This window comes from Larus michahellis, chromosome 8 (genome assembly GCF_964199755.1).
Source record: "Larus michahellis chromosome 8, bLarMic1.1, whole genome shotgun sequence".
Classification (NCBI taxonomy): Eukaryota; Metazoa; Chordata; class Aves; order Charadriiformes; family Laridae; genus Larus; species Larus michahellis.
In genome coordinates this window covers 55,782,485-55,805,261 of record NC_133903.1, presented here as the reverse complement: position 1 = coordinate 55,805,261, position 22,777 = coordinate 55,782,485, and the positions used below count along the sequence as shown (strand labels likewise).

Genomic DNA, 22,777 nt, shown 5'->3' with positions numbered 1-22,777 from the left:
GGAGGGACTCGGTATTTCCAAGGACAGTGATGTGTCCCAGAAGCTTTCATTTAAATTGGCGATGTTGCGTTGATTTGCAAAGAAGAAATAAACCGCTGTTATTTTATTTCCTCTTCGCTTAGAGTTTGAAGATTCATTCACACTCCAGATACAGGCTAATTATAAACCATAGAAAGCTTCATCTGCAAAGACACTGTAGCCCACACTAAAGGCCACTGAAAGACAAAAATCAAATCTTTTCACGGTTGAACAGATTGGGATGAGACGACAGAAATCTTGACAAGCCTTGGGAAAACCAGAGGGTGAGGGTATTTTTACTAGGAGGGACTCAGGAGACAAGACCTTTCCTTCCAGAATCCCGGATTCACCCTCAAGGTAAGAAGTGTCCCTCTAACGTCCCAGAGCAGCGGTGTGTAAAACCCCACAGGTTCTTTCCCTGTCCCAGGAAAGACCCATCCAATTTATGTCTTCAATGATGACCACATTGAAAAATGAGGAAAAAAGGTAAAAATAAGAATCACAGAATTGCCTAGGTTGGAAGGGACCTTTCAGATCATCGAGTCCAACCATCAACCTAACTCTGACAAAAGCCATCACTAAACCATATCTCTAAGCAGTGTGTCTGCCCGGCTTTTAAAAACCTCCAGGTGACTCCACCACTGCCCTGGGCAGCCTGGGCCTAGGCTTGACAACCCTTTCCGTGAAGAAATTTCTCCTAATCATAGAATCAATCACAGAATCACAGAATCTTCATGGTTGGAAAGGACCCTTAAGATCATCAAGTCCAACCAAACCCCTAGAATCTCTGCCACTAGAGCATGCCCTGAAGTGCCACATCTAGACGTTTCTTAAACACCTCTAGGGATGGTGACTCAACCCCCTCCCTGGGCAGGCTGTTCCAGGGCCTGACCACTCTTTCAGTAAAGTCATTCCTCCTAATATCTAACCTAAACCTCCCCTGCCGCAGCTTCAGACCATTTCCTCTGGTCCTGTCATTCTTCACCTGGCAGAAGAGGCCAACACCCCCCTCTCTCCACCCTCCTTTCAGGGAGTTGTAGAGGGCAATGAGGTCTCCCCTCAGCCTCCTCTTCTCCAAGCTAAACATGCCCAGCTCCCTCAGCCTCTCCTCATAATAATATCCATAATATCCATCCTAAACCTCCCCTGGCGCAACTTGAGGCTGTTTGCTCTTGTCCCATTGCCGGTTCCTTGGGAGAACTAAGGGAATAGTAGCTTCTGACCTCAGTTGCCCTGTTTTATGAGCAGAAAAGGGAATTTTTAAGACATTTTGACCTGGAAATGCCACCACAATACAGCTGAGATCTCCTTGCAGTCACATTATTGCCTCTCTAGAGAGACTAGACCCTATAAATAAAGACACAAAAGCAAACGTAGCCATTGGCACCTAAGGCAGAGCCCCCCGCTCCCTTGGGATGAGCCCTGCGGAGCGTCACCACTTTTACAACCAGGGGAAGAGGTGGAAACACCGAGGACTCACCACGGGGGATGGAGAAAGTGCAATGTTGCCTATAGACGCCTTCAGCTCGTCCACCGTCGCTGCGCTCTTCAGGATGTCTTTAGCCTGCAAAGGCTTGATCTTAATGTTGAACTTCTTGTGCGCCTCCTCTTCCTCTTCGGATTCACTGGAGGAGTAGAAGTGCTTTCCTTTGGTAGGTAGAGCACAGTTAAAGAAGGTTTCCTTCTGCTGCCAGGGCAGAGCCATGGCGTTCAAAGGCTCAAGCCTCCCCGAAGAGTGTGGGGGCAAATCCTCCCGCCGTGCCCATCACTGCTGCTTTACCCCGGTGCGGGCAGAGGACACGGGGACGGTGCTCGCAGACATAAAGCCAGCCCAGGTTTAGCCCAGCAGCGATTTGCATCGCCACCCGGGTTTCCTCCCCATCGGGACCGTCCCGGCCCATCACCCGCAGACAGACAGCATTTCTCAGTGGCAGCAGAGGAAGAAATCCTGCTTTTTCCAGTGAGCCTCCTCCAGCTGCGCGGAGGCGGCTGAAAACCTGCTGCCAGCCCAAGAGGTGGGCACCTGCACAGGCTGCGGCTGGCAGCATCTCCTCGCCCCTCAGCGGGGCGCATTCGGGGAGCTGCAAATTCATCTTTGCTCATCTTACCGCCACGCAGATCGTTTCTGCCCCAAAACAGCATCAGCGGTGACGAAGCACCGCACACGGCCAGCACCCGCACGCAGCCCCGCAGATGGGATGGGACACCGGGGTCTCCATGGGGCACCCCACGGGGATGCTGCCTGCGCCGCTCACGCCTCCTCCTCATTTCATAGCACCGGATCAAAGGCAATTAAAAATCCCCTTCTGCTCTGCTGCCTCAGGTCATTCCCCCCGGGAGCCAGTGTTAGCTGCCGAGTGACAGCTCAAAAGGAAAATAAAAGGGGGAAAATAAATTATGATTATAAATAAAAATAATAAAAGTAGTCAGTGGCCCGCCCGTGAACCCCAGCTCATCTTATGGTCTGTAACCTGAAGAGTCAAGTCCAACAACAAAGGATATAGCCTGGTTCCTCAGGTCGGATGCTGTATCCCTCCTCATCAAGCTCAGGTGAGTTCTGAATAGGGCACACACACAAAAAAAAACCAAAGCCAAAAGAATTAGGAAGCAGATAGATTTTCCCAGGTAAGATTTTACAATGCTCAATTTTTGCAGTAAAATTTTCTGCAATACTTGGTTGCAACGGAGGTTTTTCTCCACGTAACTGCGATGTCCTGCAGGGACGGGCAGCGCCCTCCTCACCTGCAGGGCATCAGGCATTGGGACCACCCAGTTTCTGGGCGGTTTTAGCTATTTAATTAACACACAGATAAAAAAAAAATATGCATCTTGACACAACTACCACCTGGCCATCACCCAAAACAGCCACCCAGAAAGCCGAAACGGCGGCATGACAGTGCAGCCCAGGTTCCCCATCAGGAGATGGACGGAGGGAGGGGGCTCCATGTGACACTTACGTATCTGTCCCAGTCGATCTCCGCATAAAATCCATTCGGGGCTCCATTTGTTTTCTTCTGCAACACATCAGAAAAGAAAATTTCCAAGTTTTAAATTAAGGACGCAAGGACACACCATACCTCCCAGGCGTGCCAGGATGCCTGGGCATCGCTGTGGCTGCCCATGCCGGCGTGACGGGGAGCTGCTCTGCCCGCGCACACCAGCAGGTCCCGTTTCTGGAAGATCTTCCAGACCAGAGAGCTAAAAGTCTTTTTTTTTTTTTTTTTTTAAAAAAAACATTCATTAGCTGAACATATAGCATTTCTTAAGGAAGAGAAATGAAACGTCCTTTTCTCCACCTGCCGGGGTGTTCCCGCCCATGGGGACAGCTGGGGGTAGCGGGGGCTCCCCATGCCCGCCGAGCACCCCTATTTACTGGGGATAAGCACCTTCCCCAGAACACGCTGAAAGAGGGGTTGGGTTTCTGTGACCGGGCGGCAGAGCACGCCGGGCGCCATCGCTTCACAGCGGGTAGCAGCGGTGAGATGGGTCCGGGATGTGGTGTTAGCACACGTCACGACACACCGACAACACACACACAGGTTATTGCTGCTTCGGACTAAGCAGGGGCTGGTTTGGAAGGAGGCTTTGGGCATCCATCGCCTACGGGACCCTTTGCTGGTCTGCTCCGGGCATCCAGAAAAATGCCCAAAGCTCCCACTGGCCAACACAGCCAGGGACTGGAATTTGGCTGGGTTGTCAACTTTGGGCACCTAAATTTGATAATAGTCCAGTTCCCTGCCAGTGGTAGCCCCCCCAGTCCAACACCCCTGCCAAGGGTCTAACACACTGTCCCGGGGGGACGGCAGCACGGGGGCTGGATCAGGCCACCAGCACCCTCGCCCTCCCCATTTCACAGGATGGTTTGGGTTGGAAGGGACCTTGAAGATCACCTCGTTCCAGCCCTCCTGCCATGGGCACGGACACCTCCCACTAGACCAGGTTGACCTCATTCCAAGGTCCTTTCAAAGCGCAACCCAGTTACAGCTTTTGCCGTTGATACCTTCCAAGAAAAGACACCTTCTCACCCCCTGGGCGAGGGCTGGCCACCCCCTCCTCTGGGGCTTCTCCCTCGTTCCAGCCCCATAGCAGGGACACCTCCCACCAGCCCAGGTTGCTCCGAGCCCCGTCCAACCTGGCCTTGAACCCCTCCAGGGATGGGGCAGCCACAGCTTCACTGGGCCAGTGTCTCACTACTGGATGGTTTCACCCAATGGTCCTCATGATGCTGCCCAAGGACTGAGCACCCTCGTCAGAAGGGTGAAAAAACCAGACTCCGGCTGCAGTTATGTGGGACTTCTGCTTTTCCCCCAGTCCATCGGTATTCAAGCCCATTTCTATTCAACTCACATACAGCCACCTGACCCCACCTAAGTGGTGTTTTCCTATATTCTGGATTTCAAGCCAAAAATTACTCGCTGGTTTCAAACAACCCTTTCGTAGCTGTCAACCGAGCTCTGTTTTCCTTACCGCGTTTTTTTTTCCTCCTTCACGCGCACTCTCGGGTTTGCTATTGCAAAGTGGCTCATTGGGATGAGGGCTGGGCGGCTGGAAGGGATTGGGGTTTGGCAGAAAAAGGGTTAAAGTATTGGGTGGATTTGGATTTTCTTTTTTTTTTTTTTTTTAAAAAAAAAAAAACACAAAAAAATAAGTCACAAGGAACTAGCAAACACACTGCACGGTTTTAGAAGAAAAGGAGGGCTCAGCTGCGGCTCCATTAGGAGTAAGCGTGGTTTTTACCGGGGGCAGGTAACGGGGCTCTATTCAGCAGTCAGAGGGTTCCCCGTCTCACCTCCTGCTGCAAACGTCACGGTGAGAACGTCTTGCAGGAGGAAGAGTTAGACTAAATGTCTCCAGCCCCCGGTTCCCCTGCCTCCAACACATTCAGTGGCTTCGTTATACCTGCCCCCCCCCCAAAAAAAAAATCGTATTCCTGCATCCTTCAGCTCGCTGGAGCACTGGAGACCCCGTCCTGCCCTGCACCCAGCTCAGACAGCAAGCCACCCGGAAAAACCAGGAAGAGGAGCCCAATTGGGAGGGCACCCAAGGTCCCTGCACCCACGCTGGGCAAGGAAAGGCTGCCCACAGCACTTCTGCCGGTGGAGGGAACGGCCCTGGGCTGCTCCTCGCATTTTATTTATTTATTACTGCTGAATAGAGCCTTGGTTCAAGCGCTACCTGAGCTGCAGGCTCTTTTTTTTAATTGCTATTTCTTAACGAGTGGCTTACGAACGCAGGGCGAGCCCAAAGCCAAGGATCTTGGGTCAGATGCAGAGGGGAAAAAAAAAACAAAAAAAAAACCCCCAAAACCACACAAAACAGTTTAGATCTCTCTAAAGATCGCTCTTTAGATCTCTCTAAAGGAGAATTTGGCACCCCGGCTTTTGTATGGCTTTGTAAAAGACACCCCAGCACCGCTCTCCCTGCCGAGCCTCCCGAGGGTCTCCGTTTTTATTTTAAGGGGAGCTTGGAACGCCTGAATTTGCTCAAGAAATAACGACCAGCACAGTCCCAGTCTGAACCCAACATGCTTATTGGCAAAATTGGAATTAAACAGCTGAAGGAGACGTGGTCCCTCTACTGCCCAGGTCTAGCGGGGGCGTTTCTACTTGACGCCACAAACAAAAGCAGCAATAATTCAAAAACAAGTAACCTCCTTATTTTCGGTTTAACATAGAAAATAAAGATAAGTATGGGAAACAGCTGTTCCGGCAATTTTCCCCTGAAGTCATGGCACAGCAAATCTGGCCCAAGCCAATTAGCGGGAGCAGAAACGAGGATGCGGAGCCGGGGTTTTAGCAGGACACCCGGTCCCTCTGCCCACGGCGCTCGTCAGGCCTTTCTGCATTGGTATTTTCTTTCTGTTAACTTGGTAGAAAGCCTGGAATATGCCCTTATTTCGAACAGATAGCTTCTTACCGGAGTTTATTTTCTATATTAACCAGAAAGGAAGAGATGGATCACAAAGTGCCGATGGTGGCGGATGGAGGAATTTGCATTTCAGGGGCCGCGGCGGGAGAGAGAAGCGGGACCGGGGTCCGTGCAATACTTACGATGCCGTCCCTGTCTGGCGACCCTCTGCAAAGAAAGAAAGGCAGCTGCGTTAGCTCCCAGACATCTTACTGCTGCCCGATTAACCGTGGAAATGGTTTTCTTAACGAAGCCACAGCAGCAACAGGTTTAACTGTGAAATTGTCAGCAAATCTGAATTACCTGCCCCGCGCTCCTTGTGAAACCCACACAAGGGTCCTGGTGCCAGTGATCTTGTGCTACCAGATGCCAAGTTTTATGAATAAATAAAATGTTCCTGCTGAAGATCACACTTTCCTGTCTCTTCCTTGCATCCATCCCACGGCCACAGCCCTGCCCCGGGTGTGCATCGTCTTGCAGAAGACAATGAAAATTGCGTTTAGAGATTATTTTTTTTTTCTTCTGCCAGAAGCACAGTCACTTCTCTTTCGAATGGATTTGAGAATTGATGAGACACCTCAGGGATCCTAATCCCCAGCCACTTATGGGATTGCGACCTTGGTCACAGCAAGTGGCATGGCCGGCTCAGCAGTATTTAAACCCTGTCTAAGGATCCTAAGTTATTTAATGAAAAGACAGATATGTTTATGAAAAACAGACGGGCTCCTCCACCTCCCACACGCTCCCGAGTTTTATGCGTTGCCAGGGATTTGCCACAAATTAACGTCTGACTCAGGGCATCATCAAAAGCCTGCAGGGAGCTGCTGCCCATCCAGCTCTGGTTTAACAGAGAATAACATCTTTGAACTTCACTAATTCATACGCGTCTGCCTCCCATCTCTCTTATCTTGTGCTTAATCTCTTCGCACAAATGTCTCCGAATTTTTTTTGGAAGTAGCAAAGATCCCCTCTGCTTCCATATTTCATAGAATCACAGCATGGTTTGGGCTGGAAGGGACCTTAAAGGCCACCCAGTGGCACCCCCTGCCCTGGGCAGGGACACCTCCCACCAGCCCAGGTTGCTCCAAGCCCCGGCCAACCTGGCCTTGAACCCCTCCAGGGATGGGGCAGCCACAGCTTCTCTGGGCAACCTGGGCCAGGGGCTCACCGCCCTCACAGCCAACAATTTCTGCCTCACATCTCATCTCAGTCTCCCCTCTTGCAGTGTAAAACCCTTCCCCCTCGTCCCATGGCTCCCCTCCCTGCTCCAGAGTCCCTCCCCAGCTTTCCTGGAGCCCCTTTAGGGCCTGGCAGGGGCTGGAAGGTCCCCCCGGAGCCTTCTCTTCTCCAGGCTGAACCCCCCCAGCTCTCTCAGCCTGTCCTCCCAGCAGAGGGGCTCCAGCCCTCCCAGCATCTCCGGGGCCTCCTCTGGCCCCGCTCCAACAGCTCCGTGTCCTTCTGCTGTTGGTGCCCCAGGGCTGGAGGCAGCGCTGCAGGGGGGTCTCCCCGGGGCAGAGGGGCAGAATTTCCCCTACACACAGGGAGTGTCACCTCCCACTCATCTCCCCAAAGTCCAACCAGAAAAAGCTGTGGAGACCCTCGGCCAATGGAGGGAGGGGGTGGCAGGTCCTTTGCCACCGTGCTGCAGTCCCAACGCACCCCACGTCTCCCCAGCAGCAGCCCTGAAGGTCCCACTTCACGGTTCCCACCACCCAGACGAGGGGCTGTGGTGGCCCAGCCATGGCAGGGGGTGACCAGAGGGTCTGTCTGAGCCCACCACCCCTCACCGCTCCCGCAGCCCCGCGCCGGCTGCTGACGGGGGATTTGGAGAATGCTCAAAGCCATTCAGGGCAATGACCGCGATGCAACCCTGCGACGCGCTAATCACTGCTGCTTGCTAATTGCAGCATCTCCCCCACAGTGGCCTTTCCGTGAGCTTGTTACCATCACAAACGGCCCAGGATTCGTTATCTCCATGTGCCACCGGCTTCCCCAGCCTTTAGGAAGAGCAAGCTGCTGCAAGCACACGTGGGAATCACGGTGCTGGCTAAAGGCAGGCCTTAGACCTGATTTTCCATGATTTCCATTGATTTTCCATGAGCAGAAGATGCAAAGCAGCCCGTTTCCCCCCCATCCTTCTGATAAATTATAAACGAAACCATACAAGGCTGGAGCAGGAGCTCCTGGCTGTCCCGCAGCCTGCCTGGCTGGTCACCATTCCTGGTGACAAGCCCCCCTCTGCCAGCAGGGCAACAGCTCAGTGCCATACAGCCCTTTTGGGATACGCTCCACATCCCCCTGGATTTTTGGGCTCCCTTTTGCAGCAGGCAAACCCCTGCAGGGGCCAGTCCAGCTGGGCTCGCTGTGGCCCCGGGATTGTGGCCAGACCTGCAGCGGCTGCCCCGTCGCACGGGAAACCTCACCCACCACCGCTGAGATGTGAAACAGCTCGGGAAAACAATTTAAAGAAAAGAAAAAGCCCATAGGGTTTCTGCTGTGCCAGACACTGAGCACCTGGAGGATGCCGTAGGTGCGGGAGCGGGGCTCCCCGCTGCCTTTCCCCGGCTCCGTCCCCGGCACACGGGGTGCACAGGCTCCTTTGCCACGTTGTTTTGGGACATCTACCCCAAAACCGCGTCAGTGGCAGCCGAGAGCCCTCCCTGGGCTGGGCTCAGCGCCCTGCCAGTGGTTCTGCACCCGTGCACGGCATCCCCTGCCACACGTGTCGAGAACCCCTGCCAGATGCGGGGGGAAACCCCCACCAGATGTTTTCCCAGGAAGCAAAAGCATCTCTCGCAGCAAAGCCAAAGGAGCGCGGGCTCCACCAGCCCCGTGCGTCCTTCCCCGTCCCGAGCCTGCTCCAACCGCGCAGCCCTTCGCTCCACGGCCGGCCTCGCTGCCTGCACAGGCATCCATTTAAATTGCATTTGCATCTAAAAAGATCTCAGCAGACGGGCAAATCAGTAGTTTGGGCAGAGATTAATCTGCTGAAACTCTCAGAGGAGTAATTTTCTTCTGATCACCGCTAACTGTCACCGTAAATTGCAAACACGTGGACAACCGGCTTTATTATCTCTGCAGAGCCACCAAGAAAATACCTTATTTGTTGGCCACTGGCTGTACAAGGGGAAACAGCTTAAACATATCTGTTATTACAAGATTTGATCCAAGGATGACAAATGCCTGCCATGCACCGACTTCCTTCCTGTCCTGGCACACCGGCATCAACTTCTCCCCAGCATCATTATATATTAATGCGGGTTATGTCTCATTGACTTACGTGGAATCAGTATCCTTTTCTTTCTTGCGTATACCAAAGGCCTTCCTTGTACGTTTTTTCAATCCTGTGGACAGAAGGAATATTAGTAAGAATGCAATATTAATATTATGCTTCAAAGAAGTCCTCCAAGAGGTTCCTTATTCCCTTACGTCAGCTGTAGTTCATAAATAAGGTTAAAAAAAAAAACCCAAACCCAAGAAACTACCAGCAGGACTTTGCAGGTAGTGTGTACATTTGCTTATGCCTTTTATTTGTTCACTTAACACTCATTAACTTGATCTCAGCATGTGTGACTACATGTTTCACAGTTAATATTTCTAAGCTTACTGTCTTAATTATACGCTCCTTTGCCGTGCTCCAGGTAGGCACTAACGCACGGTGGGGAAACCCCTCTTGGGTGTAAAAAAAAAAACAAAAAAACCCAGTTTAAACCATGAAGTTGGTTATCTTTTGCACCGATTCTCGATCTGCACAGCACTGAAAACCATGCCTGGTACCCACGATGCTGGAGCCGGTTGGGAAGCCCAGGGAGCCCCACAAGCCACAAACCCCACCAGGGCAGTGGCCACCACCACACCACTTCTAAAACAGATGGAGGAGAGCGGGTTTCTGCGAGTTTCTTCCTCTTTTCCAGCCTAAGGGCTATCCAGGAGAGGGTTTTTTCAATAACCACTTGCAGCAGGCACACCAAGGAAGGGATTTTGGAGCATTTTAAACCCCATTTCACTTGGCTGGCTGGTTTTCATGCAGATGATCCTCCGCTGGCGGTGGCCGTCCAGCCCGACCGCTGAGACCTGGCTGCGGCTGCAAGCTGCCGGACACCCTTGTCGTGCTATCGCTGCCCATGGCACCGTAGCAATTAACTTCAGTCACAGCATAATTTAGAGGTCCTGGTGGCCACGGAAGCTAATATATACCACTGACCTTGAGTCTAGAACTGCTATTTCTGGCTTCTTTTGGAGCTCCTGTGGGGTTTTGCCTTGGTAGGCAGTCACACAAACATGACGTGCCGTGAGTCTGGGATACAGCTCAAGCAACACACACTATACCTGAAGCCCAAAGCTATGCTTGGGCTAAAACCTGCTTTCTTGAAAAATACAGTTTAGGATTCAATGAAAACCATCAAGCTTCTACCTCAAGTGATGTGCTGAAAGAGCCAAGTCTCCTGTAGTTCCCCTGAAATCAGCTCTGGACACCCCAAGAACACGGAAGCACTCCTCCCAGGAGCTCTGTGCCCTGGCACATTCATTCAATGGATGCTTTCTGGGGAAAACTGGGTTTCTTTGGTCTGCCTCCTGATTTGAACATGCCCTTCAACTGAAATTATTTTCCATTTTCCCAGGAACATCCTAATTTTCTGGGCATTGACTGAAACAGGCAACAAGCACTAGAAATGCTAGGTTTCTGCAGCACATCAAAAAAACATGGGATTTAAATATTATCAAAATACAAGGGGTGCTTCAGGCTCTTGATACCTCATGGTTGGGTGGGTTTTGGGCCAACACTAGGACCAAAGCAGCCAGCGCGGGACCAGGAGAGGCTCCAGCAGGTCTCCTTGGTGTTGCTCATGGAGCTTTGGGTTGGCCATTTCCTCCGTGAAATGAGAAAAAAAAGGTACTGCTCGTGGAAAAAAAAAAAAATCACGCCCAGTGCACTTCCCTCCTCTGCCCAGAGCAAGCAATACATGGTCAGGGATGAAGGAATTCCTTATGGGATCCCACAGACCCCCAGCCTATGGGATCCATATGCACCCAGCTGCTAAGGGCAGCAGAAGCAGCAGGGAGCAATGCTGAACCCCATGGGTTCATCCCCCAAACCTTGCGTGGCCAGCTTTGTTTTTACTACGTCTTGCCTTTCAGCTTTCCCACAATTTCTTCAAGGCTCCAGCAAGTTATTAATAACTGGGGAAGATTTCCATTGATCACACCCCTTAGAATAACTTCATCCTCCAAACTCAGAGTAGAACGGGGAGGGCCAAAAACCCCAGAAATGAGTTGTTGTTTAGTCTTATCTGAAGCAGCACCCAATTTGGCTAAATTCTGCAATGAAGCCTTCTGCTCAGTTATATAATAGGCCCACCATCTGCTTAAAATGGTCATGGTGGAGGGGAAAGAGGGATACTTAGGAAAGGCAGAATAGAAATGAAAGCCTTCTTTGGAGATGGTTGTCAAGAGCCAGTGGGAGCAGGTCCCCTGCTGAAACCCACCACCCGTGCTGGGGTGCTGGTCCCCTGACAGTGACACCAGAGAGGTCCATGGTTTGGTGGGGGACAACGTGGTGATTTTCCAGGACAGCTCTGCAGCTCAGAGAAACTCACGTCTCCCTTGACATGGTCAAGCCCAGCCCAGAGGGCTGTGAAAAATACCTCGTTTGATGGTGCAGGGGCAGAGCTGAGGGTTGTGCATGGAAGGGAGCTACACTTTCTGGTCCTCAAGTCTCATTTCAGTTGGTTTTAGAACCTGAAGTGCCATTAAAACCAGTCCTGGCAAGAGTCATCCTTATAAAATAATAAGACGACCTCGTCTACAGAGGGAATGCTACATGGAAACACTATGGATTCAAGGGAACCTAACAGGACAAGGCAGACTTACTGCTGGAAGAGAAAAGGTGAGAGAGTAGGTGGGAGAGAAAGCAGAGAAGGATCAGTGAGGTGGCAGAAAGACAGGCACGAAAGAAGAAAATAGAGCATATCCATATGGGGCATCAAGGGATGGCTCAGAGCAGGGAGGAGATGAAACCACCACTTGGGTGACGCTCTCTAAAGCAGTGGCTAACACGGAGACCAAATCCCACCTTTCCCCATCAAGGAGCACTGGGTGCCGGATCCAAACCACTCTCCGGGGGGAAGACCTGGAGAGCCGCATGGCCCTGTGATGGCAGTGACACAGCCCCCTCCTTCAGCTGTCCCCACTCTCCACCCAGCACTTCCAGGGGCACCTGGGCAAGACACCCAGCTTCTCCTCGCCCCTCCGGACCTGTCCCCTTGCAGGTCTCTGGCTGGGGCTGGTCGCCTGCTTGCTGCGGGGCCTGGCAAGGATTTCCTAAAGCCCCAAGGTACCCCACCTCGCTGCATAGGTCGTACAGGGCACGTTGGGAACACGTCTCCTCTGATGCATGGCCTTCAGACACAGAAATTCCATCCATCAGCTGCAGGGCTGCCAGAGGTGTCAAAAAACCAGGAACAAGGTCCCAGGCCACTGTAAGTGCCAGTAGGTACCCAGCTAATGGCAGCATCAGGGGGAAGGATTTAAATCCCTGCAGCTATCGCCATCCTAGCCCTCTCCCCACACATTCACCCCAGGGACTTCCTACCTTACTCATAGGAGGAACATAAATGCTCTCAAATATGGACCATTAACAGTTACACAAGTCCCTACCTACATTCCCAAAGCCCTGTCTCTTTTGTCACATTCAGACTACAAGGGAAGACCCACCTCGTCAGCCAGCCCAGCACGTCTCCATTTTAATCTCAGCCTAAAACCACACTTTGAGTCGGACAAAGGTCCGGACAAAGCTCGAGCTTTGCTGCTGGTTTCATAGCATCGGAGAAGAAGGGAAGGCATGAAATCTGCCTTCCCACCAACAGCTACTGCACTGCTCGCCGCTGTTTTGAAGATTAGTGGCTGATTTTGTTCTGCACAGTTATTACGTGGCTAAAGCAGAGGTGGGCGCCCCTGGTCTCCAAGCAGGAAAGGCCATATGTTACCCTCAGCAGTGGTTTAGTCTATGCTCTTTGAAGGGGCACAGTGACCCCAGTAAGAGCCCCCACCACGCCAGGCATGAGCTGGAGAAAACACCAGCGATGGCAGCACTGAACACTGCACTCGCGCGTCCCGCCCAAGGACCGGCGGGACATCCTTCCAGGTTAGACTCAAAACTCCGCGGACGGTGTATTTGACATTTCTGCTCTCTCCTTCGGCAGGTTTTCCTCAACGAGCCACATGCACAACGAGCCGGAGTCATTCACGTGCTCTTACCTCCACAGCAGCAAGAATGCCTGAAACCACGTCAGCGGCCTCAAAACCAGCCTTGTCCGCAGAGGCCAGACACGGGGAAAGGCACCGGCCCCTCCGAGGTACGACAACTTCACGTGCCGCAATTACTCCTCAGGCCAAAAGGCTTCTTACTCAAAGACTCAGAGTAGCCACAAGCCAAGGCTGAACCAACCGTTGTGCGCCAGGGATCCCATTGCAAACACAAACAATGCTCTGAACCGGGGGGCATTATTCACCTCTTATTTACTATTATCCCTTTTTCCTAGTACACTTAAGAATTGGCATCTGAGAAACGTGAATGAGTATTTAACACTATGGAGCTTTCTGAACCCTATTCTTAAAAAACTACCAACATCTTATATTCTACACTGAAAACTTAACGCCTCTAGAAGAGGGATAACCCTGTTCTCCCAACCCCCATCCTTCACCCTCTGTCCCCAGATGGTGGGAGCAGCTCCTGCTCCTGGACCCCCAAATACCGAGGGGGGGGTCCTTGGAGGAAGAGCTGCTCGCTTGGAAGGACGGGCCTCGTGAAAGCAACACACCTCCCACATAGGAGAGACATCAGTGAGAGAAATTTTGGTCTTAAGCTCTCTTTTGTGATGACTAAAGAAAGGAAAAAATATGATTGAAATTAGTTCTACTCAGTCTGTGCACGAAGATAAACATTATCTACTGCCATGCCAGAGACTCAAGACCAAAGTACCTGCAGGGAGAAGGAAGAAAGGGGAGAAATAAGGGGGAAATAAGAAATAATCGCTAATCGGTTTGTTTTTTCTTTGTTTCAGTTGTGTGGATTTTTTTGCACGTAGCTTAAGGCTGATTTGAGCGCCCTGCTTTCCCCGCTGCACACAAACCCGTGCGCTTTGAATTACTTTGCTGGAGCCAAAGACGTAGAAACCTGCTGCTGTTTCGTAGCCAAAGGACTTTGCGTTTGGTGTTGGCTGGCTTTACCAAAGAAATAATAATCCTCCCTTTGCTCCGCAAAACAAAACCAAAGGCGAGACAAAACTACTGAATTCTCCGAGTCGTATCCAGAGGCGAAAGTCAAATGGTAAATTAAAGTTTAAGAAGCGAGGGTGTAACCACATCAAGCCCCAGCTAAATAACCCGAACGGCAGCATCCCAAACCCTCTCTGCAGGTCAGCCCAGAAGCTTCTCCTGGTTTGACTTTTGGGCCCAGCTGCTGCAACAATAACAATATTTTACATGAAAATGGGCATGTTCGGTCCATTGCAAAAACCCAGCGTTCCCAACCACCACGGCCAAGGTAGCAGCAAAGTCAAGTCTCGGTAACTGCGCTGTTCCAGTCCATGATATTTTTGGCTTTGCCCACCTCATATGTAATTAAATTAGCATACAACTTCATAACATTAAAAATGCTTTACCTAAACCAACCTTTGCACTAAAGCTCGTTACCAGCCTTTCAGCAGGCTTAACAAGGCGGCGAGGAACTGAGCCTCGATAGAGCCATTAATATTTTAACCGCCTTCATTTACAAGTCTAATTGCAACCGTTGCTCCGGAGAAGAGAGGATGGGCCATCAGCGAGCGGCGGTCGGGCAGCCATGGTACCCTTCGTGTCGGCAGCCCGAGGGACTCCTTCTGCAGCCACCTGGCCCCGCAGAGCATGGCCAGGGGTGACAAGCTGAGTCCTTCACGAGACAAGGTCTTCTGCTGCTCCCCGCCACCTGCCGTGGTGTCCCTGCAGGCTCCGGCCATGATCCCATCACCACTGAAGGTCACGACAGGCAATTAATAACGTACCGTTGCCTCCACCCTTACCTGGTTCCTTTCCTAATTTAAAGTGCTGCATCTCAGCTGCCTCTGCAGAGCGAGTTTTAGTGAGGATTCACTCTTTTAACCAGCAGCACCTGTATTTCCCAGCCTCGCGCCAGCCCCCAGCCTGTGGGCTTCGCCAGGCTCTGCAAATAGCTGTGCGTTTGCTCCGCTGCCGTTTCCCTCTATTTTCCCCCCCATTTCGAGGGTATTTATTTCTGGCATTAGCCTCCCATCCTCTGTGCAAAGTGACATAAATAATGCATGCCAGGTCTTTTTGCCAAATGTCTGTCTTCTCAGTCAATAAATGACCCTTCTTATCCCCTCGAGGAAATAATATTAAAACTTCGCTCTATTTCAAGTTGACCGGTTGTTCACTCCCCCCCACCCCAATTCTCGGGGTTTCCTTTTCCCCAGCAGGGCTACATTACCCTATTTTACACTTTCTGACAACACCCTGCAAGCTCCCTGTCCCAGCAAGCGCCGGGGTTCACCGTTCCCCCCAGCCTCTCCTGGGGGTCTGCTGGGACCATTCCCCTCAAGCACTTTGCTCCACCAGCCAAGACGTCCCATACAGGGACGCCCTCCAGGACCATAACTCCCAGGAAACACGCAATGAGGTCACTCCTACCAATCTAACCAAAAAAAAAGGGCATTTCTTACAGCTCAGCTCCTCCGGTATCAAAAAAAAAAAAAAGAAATAATGCAGAACGCCTTTCCAAAGAGAATCATAGAATCACTTCGGTTGGAAAAGACCTTTAAGATCATTGAGTCCAACCGCAAACCTAACACTGCCAAGTCCACCACTAAACCATGTCCCTAAGTGACACATCTACACCTCTGGCATCCCGAGGCCAGATGAGAGTATTTTGCATCAAATCAACTACAACCACCGCACATTCACACCTGGACAAAGCCCCCATGAAGGAGGACGGTGCCATGGCAGCGGCTCAGGGCGCAGGAACAGCCCCTGTGCTTTAGTAGCACCAGGTTCGGTAGTTTTTGTCTCAAGGTCCACCAATGGAAACCACCACCCTGCCCTTGGCCAAGGGACCACAACGGGACCCTTGGAGATGGGGCCAAGGGACCAGCAAGAACACAAATCCCCAGGGGGAAGCACATTTGACCCGTCAACAAGCCTTGGTTTCAAATGATAAGGTTTACCTAGAACTGAAAAATTTTGATGATGATAATGGTGATTGATATCTGAGTGGTGGGTGTCCAGGAACCAGCTGCTCCCCAGGGTAAGGGCCAGACGTAGTACTCTCCCCACACAAGCAAAGTCTACGTTTTAACCAGACAGGAAATTTGTTTTTCTGAAAATTTGCTGGAAAACCCCTTCAAAAAGCCCGGGGGAGTCACCTGCAGGAGCTTACTTGCTTTGCTACCTCAAAATACATAAAAAGGGATTTTTAAAACAAGCAGCTGACGTCCCTTCTGACAGGGCGCAGTGCTGTATGCACATCCAGCTCTGCCCGGCGGCCCTGTGATCTCGCTGTACTTAACATTTCATCCCAGTAAACCCATTGTTTCCAGTGCAAACTGCCGCTAAACCACTACATTTCACTTCGCCACGGGGGGCTAACAAAGCCATCTTTGATAGCAAGCTAGCCAGGCACTAAAGGTCCTTACGTACGTGAATTTACTCTACCCTGTTACACTTACAGCTATTGAAAAAAAAAAAAATTATCTGGCTAGCAAAGTCACACAGACACATATCACAATCTTCACATGCTTACAACAGTTTCTCCCTATCAGAAAATGAAGAAAAAAAAAATGGGGAAAAAGGGATGGCGGCCACACCGCCACTTCTGTTGCTCTCTGCAGGAGCAGAACACTGTTGGCTTCTCGCCTGTGGCTTTGGAAAGGAGATACTTGAAAACAAAAGTGAGCAACAACAGTTGCGGATTTGGTTTTTGTTGTGGGGTTTGGGGTTTTTTTTTGTGTGTTTGTTGTTGTTGTTGTTAAGGAGAAATTTGCTCCTTATCAGAAATTTCAGTTGGAAGACATTGAAGGACTACTGGTGTTTGAGAGCCTACATAGATGGCGAATAAGTCTGAATAGAATAAAACATCACAAGTTACTGCTCTGGGGTCATTTTCTCCTACAGTAGGAGTGGTCACTCCTGGCTCCAGGCCCCAGGCTGTTGACCCATGTAAATAGTGCTGTTCGGAGACGTGGTGCACGCCACCTTCCACTGGAGGGGTCCAGTGGTGGTGCTCTTGGTCACCACTGAGGAGATCAAGAGTTTTGCGGTAAAAACAAGCCCCACCTTCAAGCAGGGACATGGCAAAGAGGAGCAGAGAGGTGGCATCACACCTGGGCTCGGTCCTGCCCAGCTGCTGTGCCCAAGCCCAGCACCCAACGCTTCTGGGGGGACCCCAGAGCTGGCACACGGCCGATGGGAGAGCAACCAGGGCGGCTGAAAGGCTGGAGGAGCAGGAGATGGGCACCTGCGGGAGCTTCGCCTGTTCAGCACAGCACCAAAACCACGTCGGAAGAGGCTGCGCCGGGGTCCAAGCACCCGCTCAAGGAATGGAAACGTGGTGATGAAGGGATCTAGAAGACCCTGCAGCTGATTCAGAAATACAGTCACGTTTTCAACCATGAGGGTAATTAAGTCTCTGAACAGGTTGAGGTGAACTCTGCCTAAGGAGGTTTTGAATTAGCATTTGGCACCTTTCTAAAAATACGGATCCTATTCCAGCTACTAGACATGAAGAATAACTTCGAGAAAGCCCTGTGGCCAAGGGTCCACCTCTGGGTTTGTGGCTGCTGACACACACGTCCTGCTTGCCCTAGAGCTGCATCCCCCGTGCCCTGCAGCAGCGAGCATCCATCCCCGTGTACCCGGAGGGGTTTGGGCTCCCGGGGCCTTCACGTCTTTCCCCTTCTCTTTGGTCTGTGCCTTTTTTCCCCCCCTTCGCAAACTGCCCAAATACTCATCGCAGCAGTCAGAGCCCGGAGTTCAAAGGGCTGGGGAATGGCACTCGTTACGGCAAGGGAGGACGCGCCGGTTTATGTAAATATACCCGAGATTAAACCAGTGTCTGGGCGTCAGCGTGGCCCCTTTGCTTTGCAGGCACAACGCAGCTCAGATAACCTGCGCCCGCAGCGCGGGGTGAGACCCCAGCCCTTAACTGCGGCCCCAGCATGCGGGAATAAACCCTGAGCCGTGCAAATAGATTTATAATCCATATATATATATATATATATATGTTATATAGCAATACAATGTATTAATATATCGTATTAATATATCGTATTAATATATCGTATTAATATATCGTATTAATATATCGTATTAATATATCGTATTAATATATCGTATTAATATATCGTATTAATATATCGTATTAATATATCGTATTAATATATCGTATTAATATATCGTATTAATAATGTCGATATTATTATAGCATATATTAATATAATTATATCTTAAGTGTATATTAATATATTTTATATTATTATAAGTTATATTATTACTACATTCACACTATATATTTTAATATATTATTACTATATAATTATATATTATTATATATAATATATCCAATATACTCCTATATTTATATTCCATATTATTATCCCATATCCATTATCCTATATTATATTGCATATACATTTACATTTTACATTATATATATAAATTTATATTCCATGCAAACATAGGTCCGGGCTGTCCCCATGGCAAGGCCCGGTACAACAACGAGCAGGGCTGGAGGGGGGTGCAGCCAGGAGCCCGAACGTTTCCGTCTCATCGCAGGGATGCTCAGCGGACGCGCGCGCCCAGCCCTCCTCCCATGCCATGGGGCCGCCCAGCTCAGAGCCAGCCCAAAGCAAAGCCCGGGGACGAGACTGTCCTTAAAATAAAGGGCAGCATCAGCAGGGCACGTCACAACACACAAGACTCCAGTTCTTTTTCCCCTCTGCAACGGAGCTGAGCATTTAAGGACTATTTAACAGCGGAAGGATGCAAATCGTTGCTCATAGGTTATTCCCCAACCTCAGTAAAGCAGCTGCAGGAATTATTCACCGCCTGCTTTCCCCAGAGATTTGATTTTTTTTTTTTTTTTTTTTTTTTAATACCAACTTTCAGAGACCCCAGGCGTGCGGCAACCGAGGGATGTGGGACACAAACGCCTCCGCCAATATTGTCGGTAAATTAAATCTGGGTACAGTTGTGGCTTTCATTCACAGCTGGCACACGCACAAAAACACCAGATGCATTTCTAAAGGTTGCTGTGCTATTTAAGAAGTTGCCCAGGACAGGCTCTCCCTCCCAAAAGACACTCAGATTTCTATTTTTAGGGGGTTTGGGGTTTTTTGGTTTGTTCGGAATGGGAGACGACGGCGCTCTCAGACACCAGCCCTGGCACCAAGCAGCTGCAGGAGGGCACTGGGCTCGCTGGTGGGACACAGCGCATCCAGGGGACACCCAAGCACGTTATATCCCCCATGCTGGTATTCCACCCCCCAAAAAAACAACCAAAAACCCCACCGCAAACTTCCCCTTTTCTTTGCAAGGCTTTCCTATTACGCCTGCTCCTCGGCTGATGCCACAGCCGACAGCGGGTCCCATCTCACAGCCCTGTTTCAAAGGGCATCTCCTTAAAACCCATCACCTCCACATGCACCACAGACTCCCAGCAACTATTTTGACAATATTCTATGAAATACCACACCAATTTTACAGTCGTACTGTGTACACAGAATATAAGGACTTATTAAAACCCACCAAAATCCTTGCCTGGGCATGACACCAAGAAACAGCCTTCCGTGACTTAGCCATCACGGCCACCCCGCTGCAGCCAACGCCTGTGTGACCCTCCAGGAGCTCCTGATGTCCCCAGGGGAGAAGAGGACACCCGGCCCTCTGGCAAGGGTGGGTTTGTCACCTGCACGACACGGGAGCCGGGAGCCGCTTCCTTGGGGACAAGGTACAACTCCGGGCGAGCTGCCAGGGAAAAGCGTCACTTGCTCTCAATTTGGTCATCCAAAAAAACAAAAAAAACACCAAAAAAACAACCCAACTAAAATTGCAATATTTACATTTACATACGATGAAAACTCAGGCCCAAAATAAAAGGTGACGAGACACTTTTTCCCAGTTCCTCTAACCATCCTGTTCCTCCCACGGTCTGCTGTCAAATGAATACCTTAATTTTAAAGCAGTGATTAACCGTGGCAATAGCGTAACTAAAAATAAAGAGCAGGAGACCTGACCCAAAGAAAGGCTTCAGTTCCAGGCAGCATTTAGCAAAACCGACGGAGCTTCCTCCACCCATCTGTCTCCCCGCAGAGGAGCCACGCGGCGTGAAGGAGCTCGAGGTCCCCAGGTGAAAGGAGCCAGGTAAACGTGAGGATAAATGACCTCATTATTAATAACTTGGACAGGCTGCTTTTGCATCTTCTGCACCAGCGCCAAAACCAGGCCAAACCCCTGCAAAACTCCAACAAACCATCTTAAAAATTAAGTCCTCCTTTGACACGTGGAAGGGCACCTTATGAGGGACCTAAAAGCGCCCCAGATGAGCTCGTTGTCAGGTGTATTTACCAACGCCACCAGCTCCAAGCAAACCCCACCAGTAACAAGGTGGCTACAGGAGTGCTTTCAGCAGCATTGCATTTATCAATTTCATAGAATCGTAGAGTTGTGAGGGTTGGAAGGGACCTTAAAGATCACCCAGTGGCACCCCCCTGCCCTGGGCAGGGACACCTCCCACCAGCCCAGGTTGCTCCAAGCCCCGTCCAACCTGGCCTTGAACCCCTCCAGGGATGGGGCAGCCACAGCTTCTCTGGGCAACCTGGGCCAGGCGCTCACCGCCCTCATGGTGAAGAGCTTCTTCCTAACGTCCAGTCTGAATCCACCCATCTCTAGTTTTAATTTCTTTGCTGACAGCAAAATACTGGGGGAAAACTATTTTTATTTTTAATTTTGCTGCTTCCAGCAGTAGTGAATCCAAAAAACAGCCCCTCAAGAGCTGGGTCTGCATCCATCCGTGGACCACACAGACCCTGCTCATGGGGAGGTGGTTCAGGGAAGGTTCTGATACAGATTTTTTTCGTACTGCCTCATACTACCCAAGTTTATTTTCTTTTTCAGCTGATACAAGAGCTTCTAGTGGGAGGTGTCCCTGCCCAGGGCAGGGAGTTGGAACAAGATAATCTTTAAGGTCCCTTCCAACCCAAACCATTCCGTCATTCTGGTTATAATCCACCACAAATCCTCATCCGAGCTGATGTTTTAGACACGAGTTTGTTCTTGAAGCCGATGGTGCCTGCGACAGGAGCGGGACAGGGGATGCGACCCCTCTCCCTGCACCCCCCAGCCCCAGGTGCGACGCCGGGCGGTATTTTAAGGAAAGCCCAAAATAACCGCATGCCCACCGACACGCGTGCCTGCGCTGAAAAGCCTGGTACCCATTTATTATTTATTGCCTCTAATAACCAAGGTGCATCTTTAATGATTTCTACAGACCCGACTGGAGAAAACCCATATATTTGCGGGGCTGTATGAAATCCCGCGGGAGCCCGCAGCATCCCTGCTCCTCCCAGCTTCCTCGCCTCACCCTATCCCAAACCTCCCCGCCGGATTATTTCCACACATCCCACACGTGATGACATTAATCTCAAGTTGGCATTTGAAATTCCCTGCAACATGTAGGTGGAGGATTTTAAGAGGTATATTTTTTTAATCAATAACTCTCCTTAAAAAAAACAAAAAAAACAAAAAAACCAACATGAAACCAACACAAAAAACCAAACCAACCAACCAAAAGAAAAAAACCCAAACACAAAAAAAAGTCATAACTAAAGTGGAAAGACAGAATTCCCAAAGCCTTAGGTGCTTTTCCAAGGCTGGGATGCATAAGGAACAGCTCCCAGATAATACGAGATGCAAAGTATGATTTTTCCAGTCCTGGTACCTCTCTGGTTTCAAGCACCGTTATCACTGTCAGCACGATTCCAGTGGAAATAGGGATGTGGGAGGGAATTGCCCCTTCCCACCTCTCGTGCTGCAGCCCACTGGAGGGCAGGGTAGGAGCTCCGTGCCTGTTCCCGAAGGACAGCCCCGAAATCCCATTCCTCCTGCTCCCAGGAAAGTACGTACACCCCAGGCAGCCGCGTGAGCATCTATGAAATTTTAAAAATACCAAAAAACCAAACTGGAAATTATAATAAATCATTCTGCGAGGCTGTAAGTGCAAAAAAAAAAAAAAAAAAAAAAAAAAAAAACGGTAGCTGTAACCACTGCAAGCCTCACTCCTCTCGCGTTCACACAGATAAAGCAAAAAGCCTTCAAAAGCCCCCAGAAACACCAGCCTGCAACTGAACTTCTATTAAAAATAAAGAGCGGAGGCTGTTGAATGGCTGGCAAGGCAAACAGGGCTGCACTGTGTGCTGCTGCACGTGAACCTCCTTCCTACTGGACCCGTAGACACTCCAATATACCGTCGTCTTGAAGTAAAACGAGCAAAAAAATGGCTATCTTGGACCAGCACAGAAAGTGGGGACGCTACCGGGCGTAAGGTTTGCTCGCAACCCGAGCGGGGAAGCAGCCAGCACCGCACCCCCCTCCGCTTCCCAAAGGCGGATGGATCTTTGGTGGCTTTGAAAGGCTCTCCAACCAACTAGGCCAAATTTTGGACGTCCAAATAGTTAGTGTTGCTCGTTTGGGGAGGAGCTCTGCTTTCCCTGCCCCTCCTTTCCACTTTTCTTCCTCTCAAATCCAAGCCGTGGGTCGGGATCCCAGGCACAAGTGTTGGGTAAATCACACTTCATGGCACCCACGG

The 22,777-nt window shown here is 50.5% G+C and overlaps 1 protein-coding gene across 1 annotated transcript in view; it reads right to left on the bottom strand.

Annotated features, from left to right (window-relative positions):
- Positions 1 to 22,777, bottom strand: part of SGIP1 (SH3GL interacting endocytic adaptor 1) — a 56,845-nt gene that overhangs the window by 28,758 nt on the left and 5,310 nt on the right. The window contains exons 2-7 of the mRNA XM_074596701.1: positions 9,206 to 9,269; positions 6,069 to 6,093; positions 4,486 to 4,563; positions 2,976 to 3,032; positions 2,521 to 2,575; positions 1,499 to 1,674 (exon numbers count right to left, since the gene is read on the bottom strand). Of these exons, the coding sequence (XP_074452802.1) occupies positions 1,499 to 1,674; positions 2,521 to 2,575; positions 2,976 to 3,032; positions 4,486 to 4,563; positions 6,069 to 6,093; positions 9,206 to 9,269 (455 nt within the window). The remainder of the gene's footprint in view (positions 1 to 1,498; positions 1,675 to 2,520; positions 2,576 to 2,975; positions 3,033 to 4,485; positions 4,564 to 6,068; positions 6,094 to 9,205; positions 9,270 to 22,777) is intronic.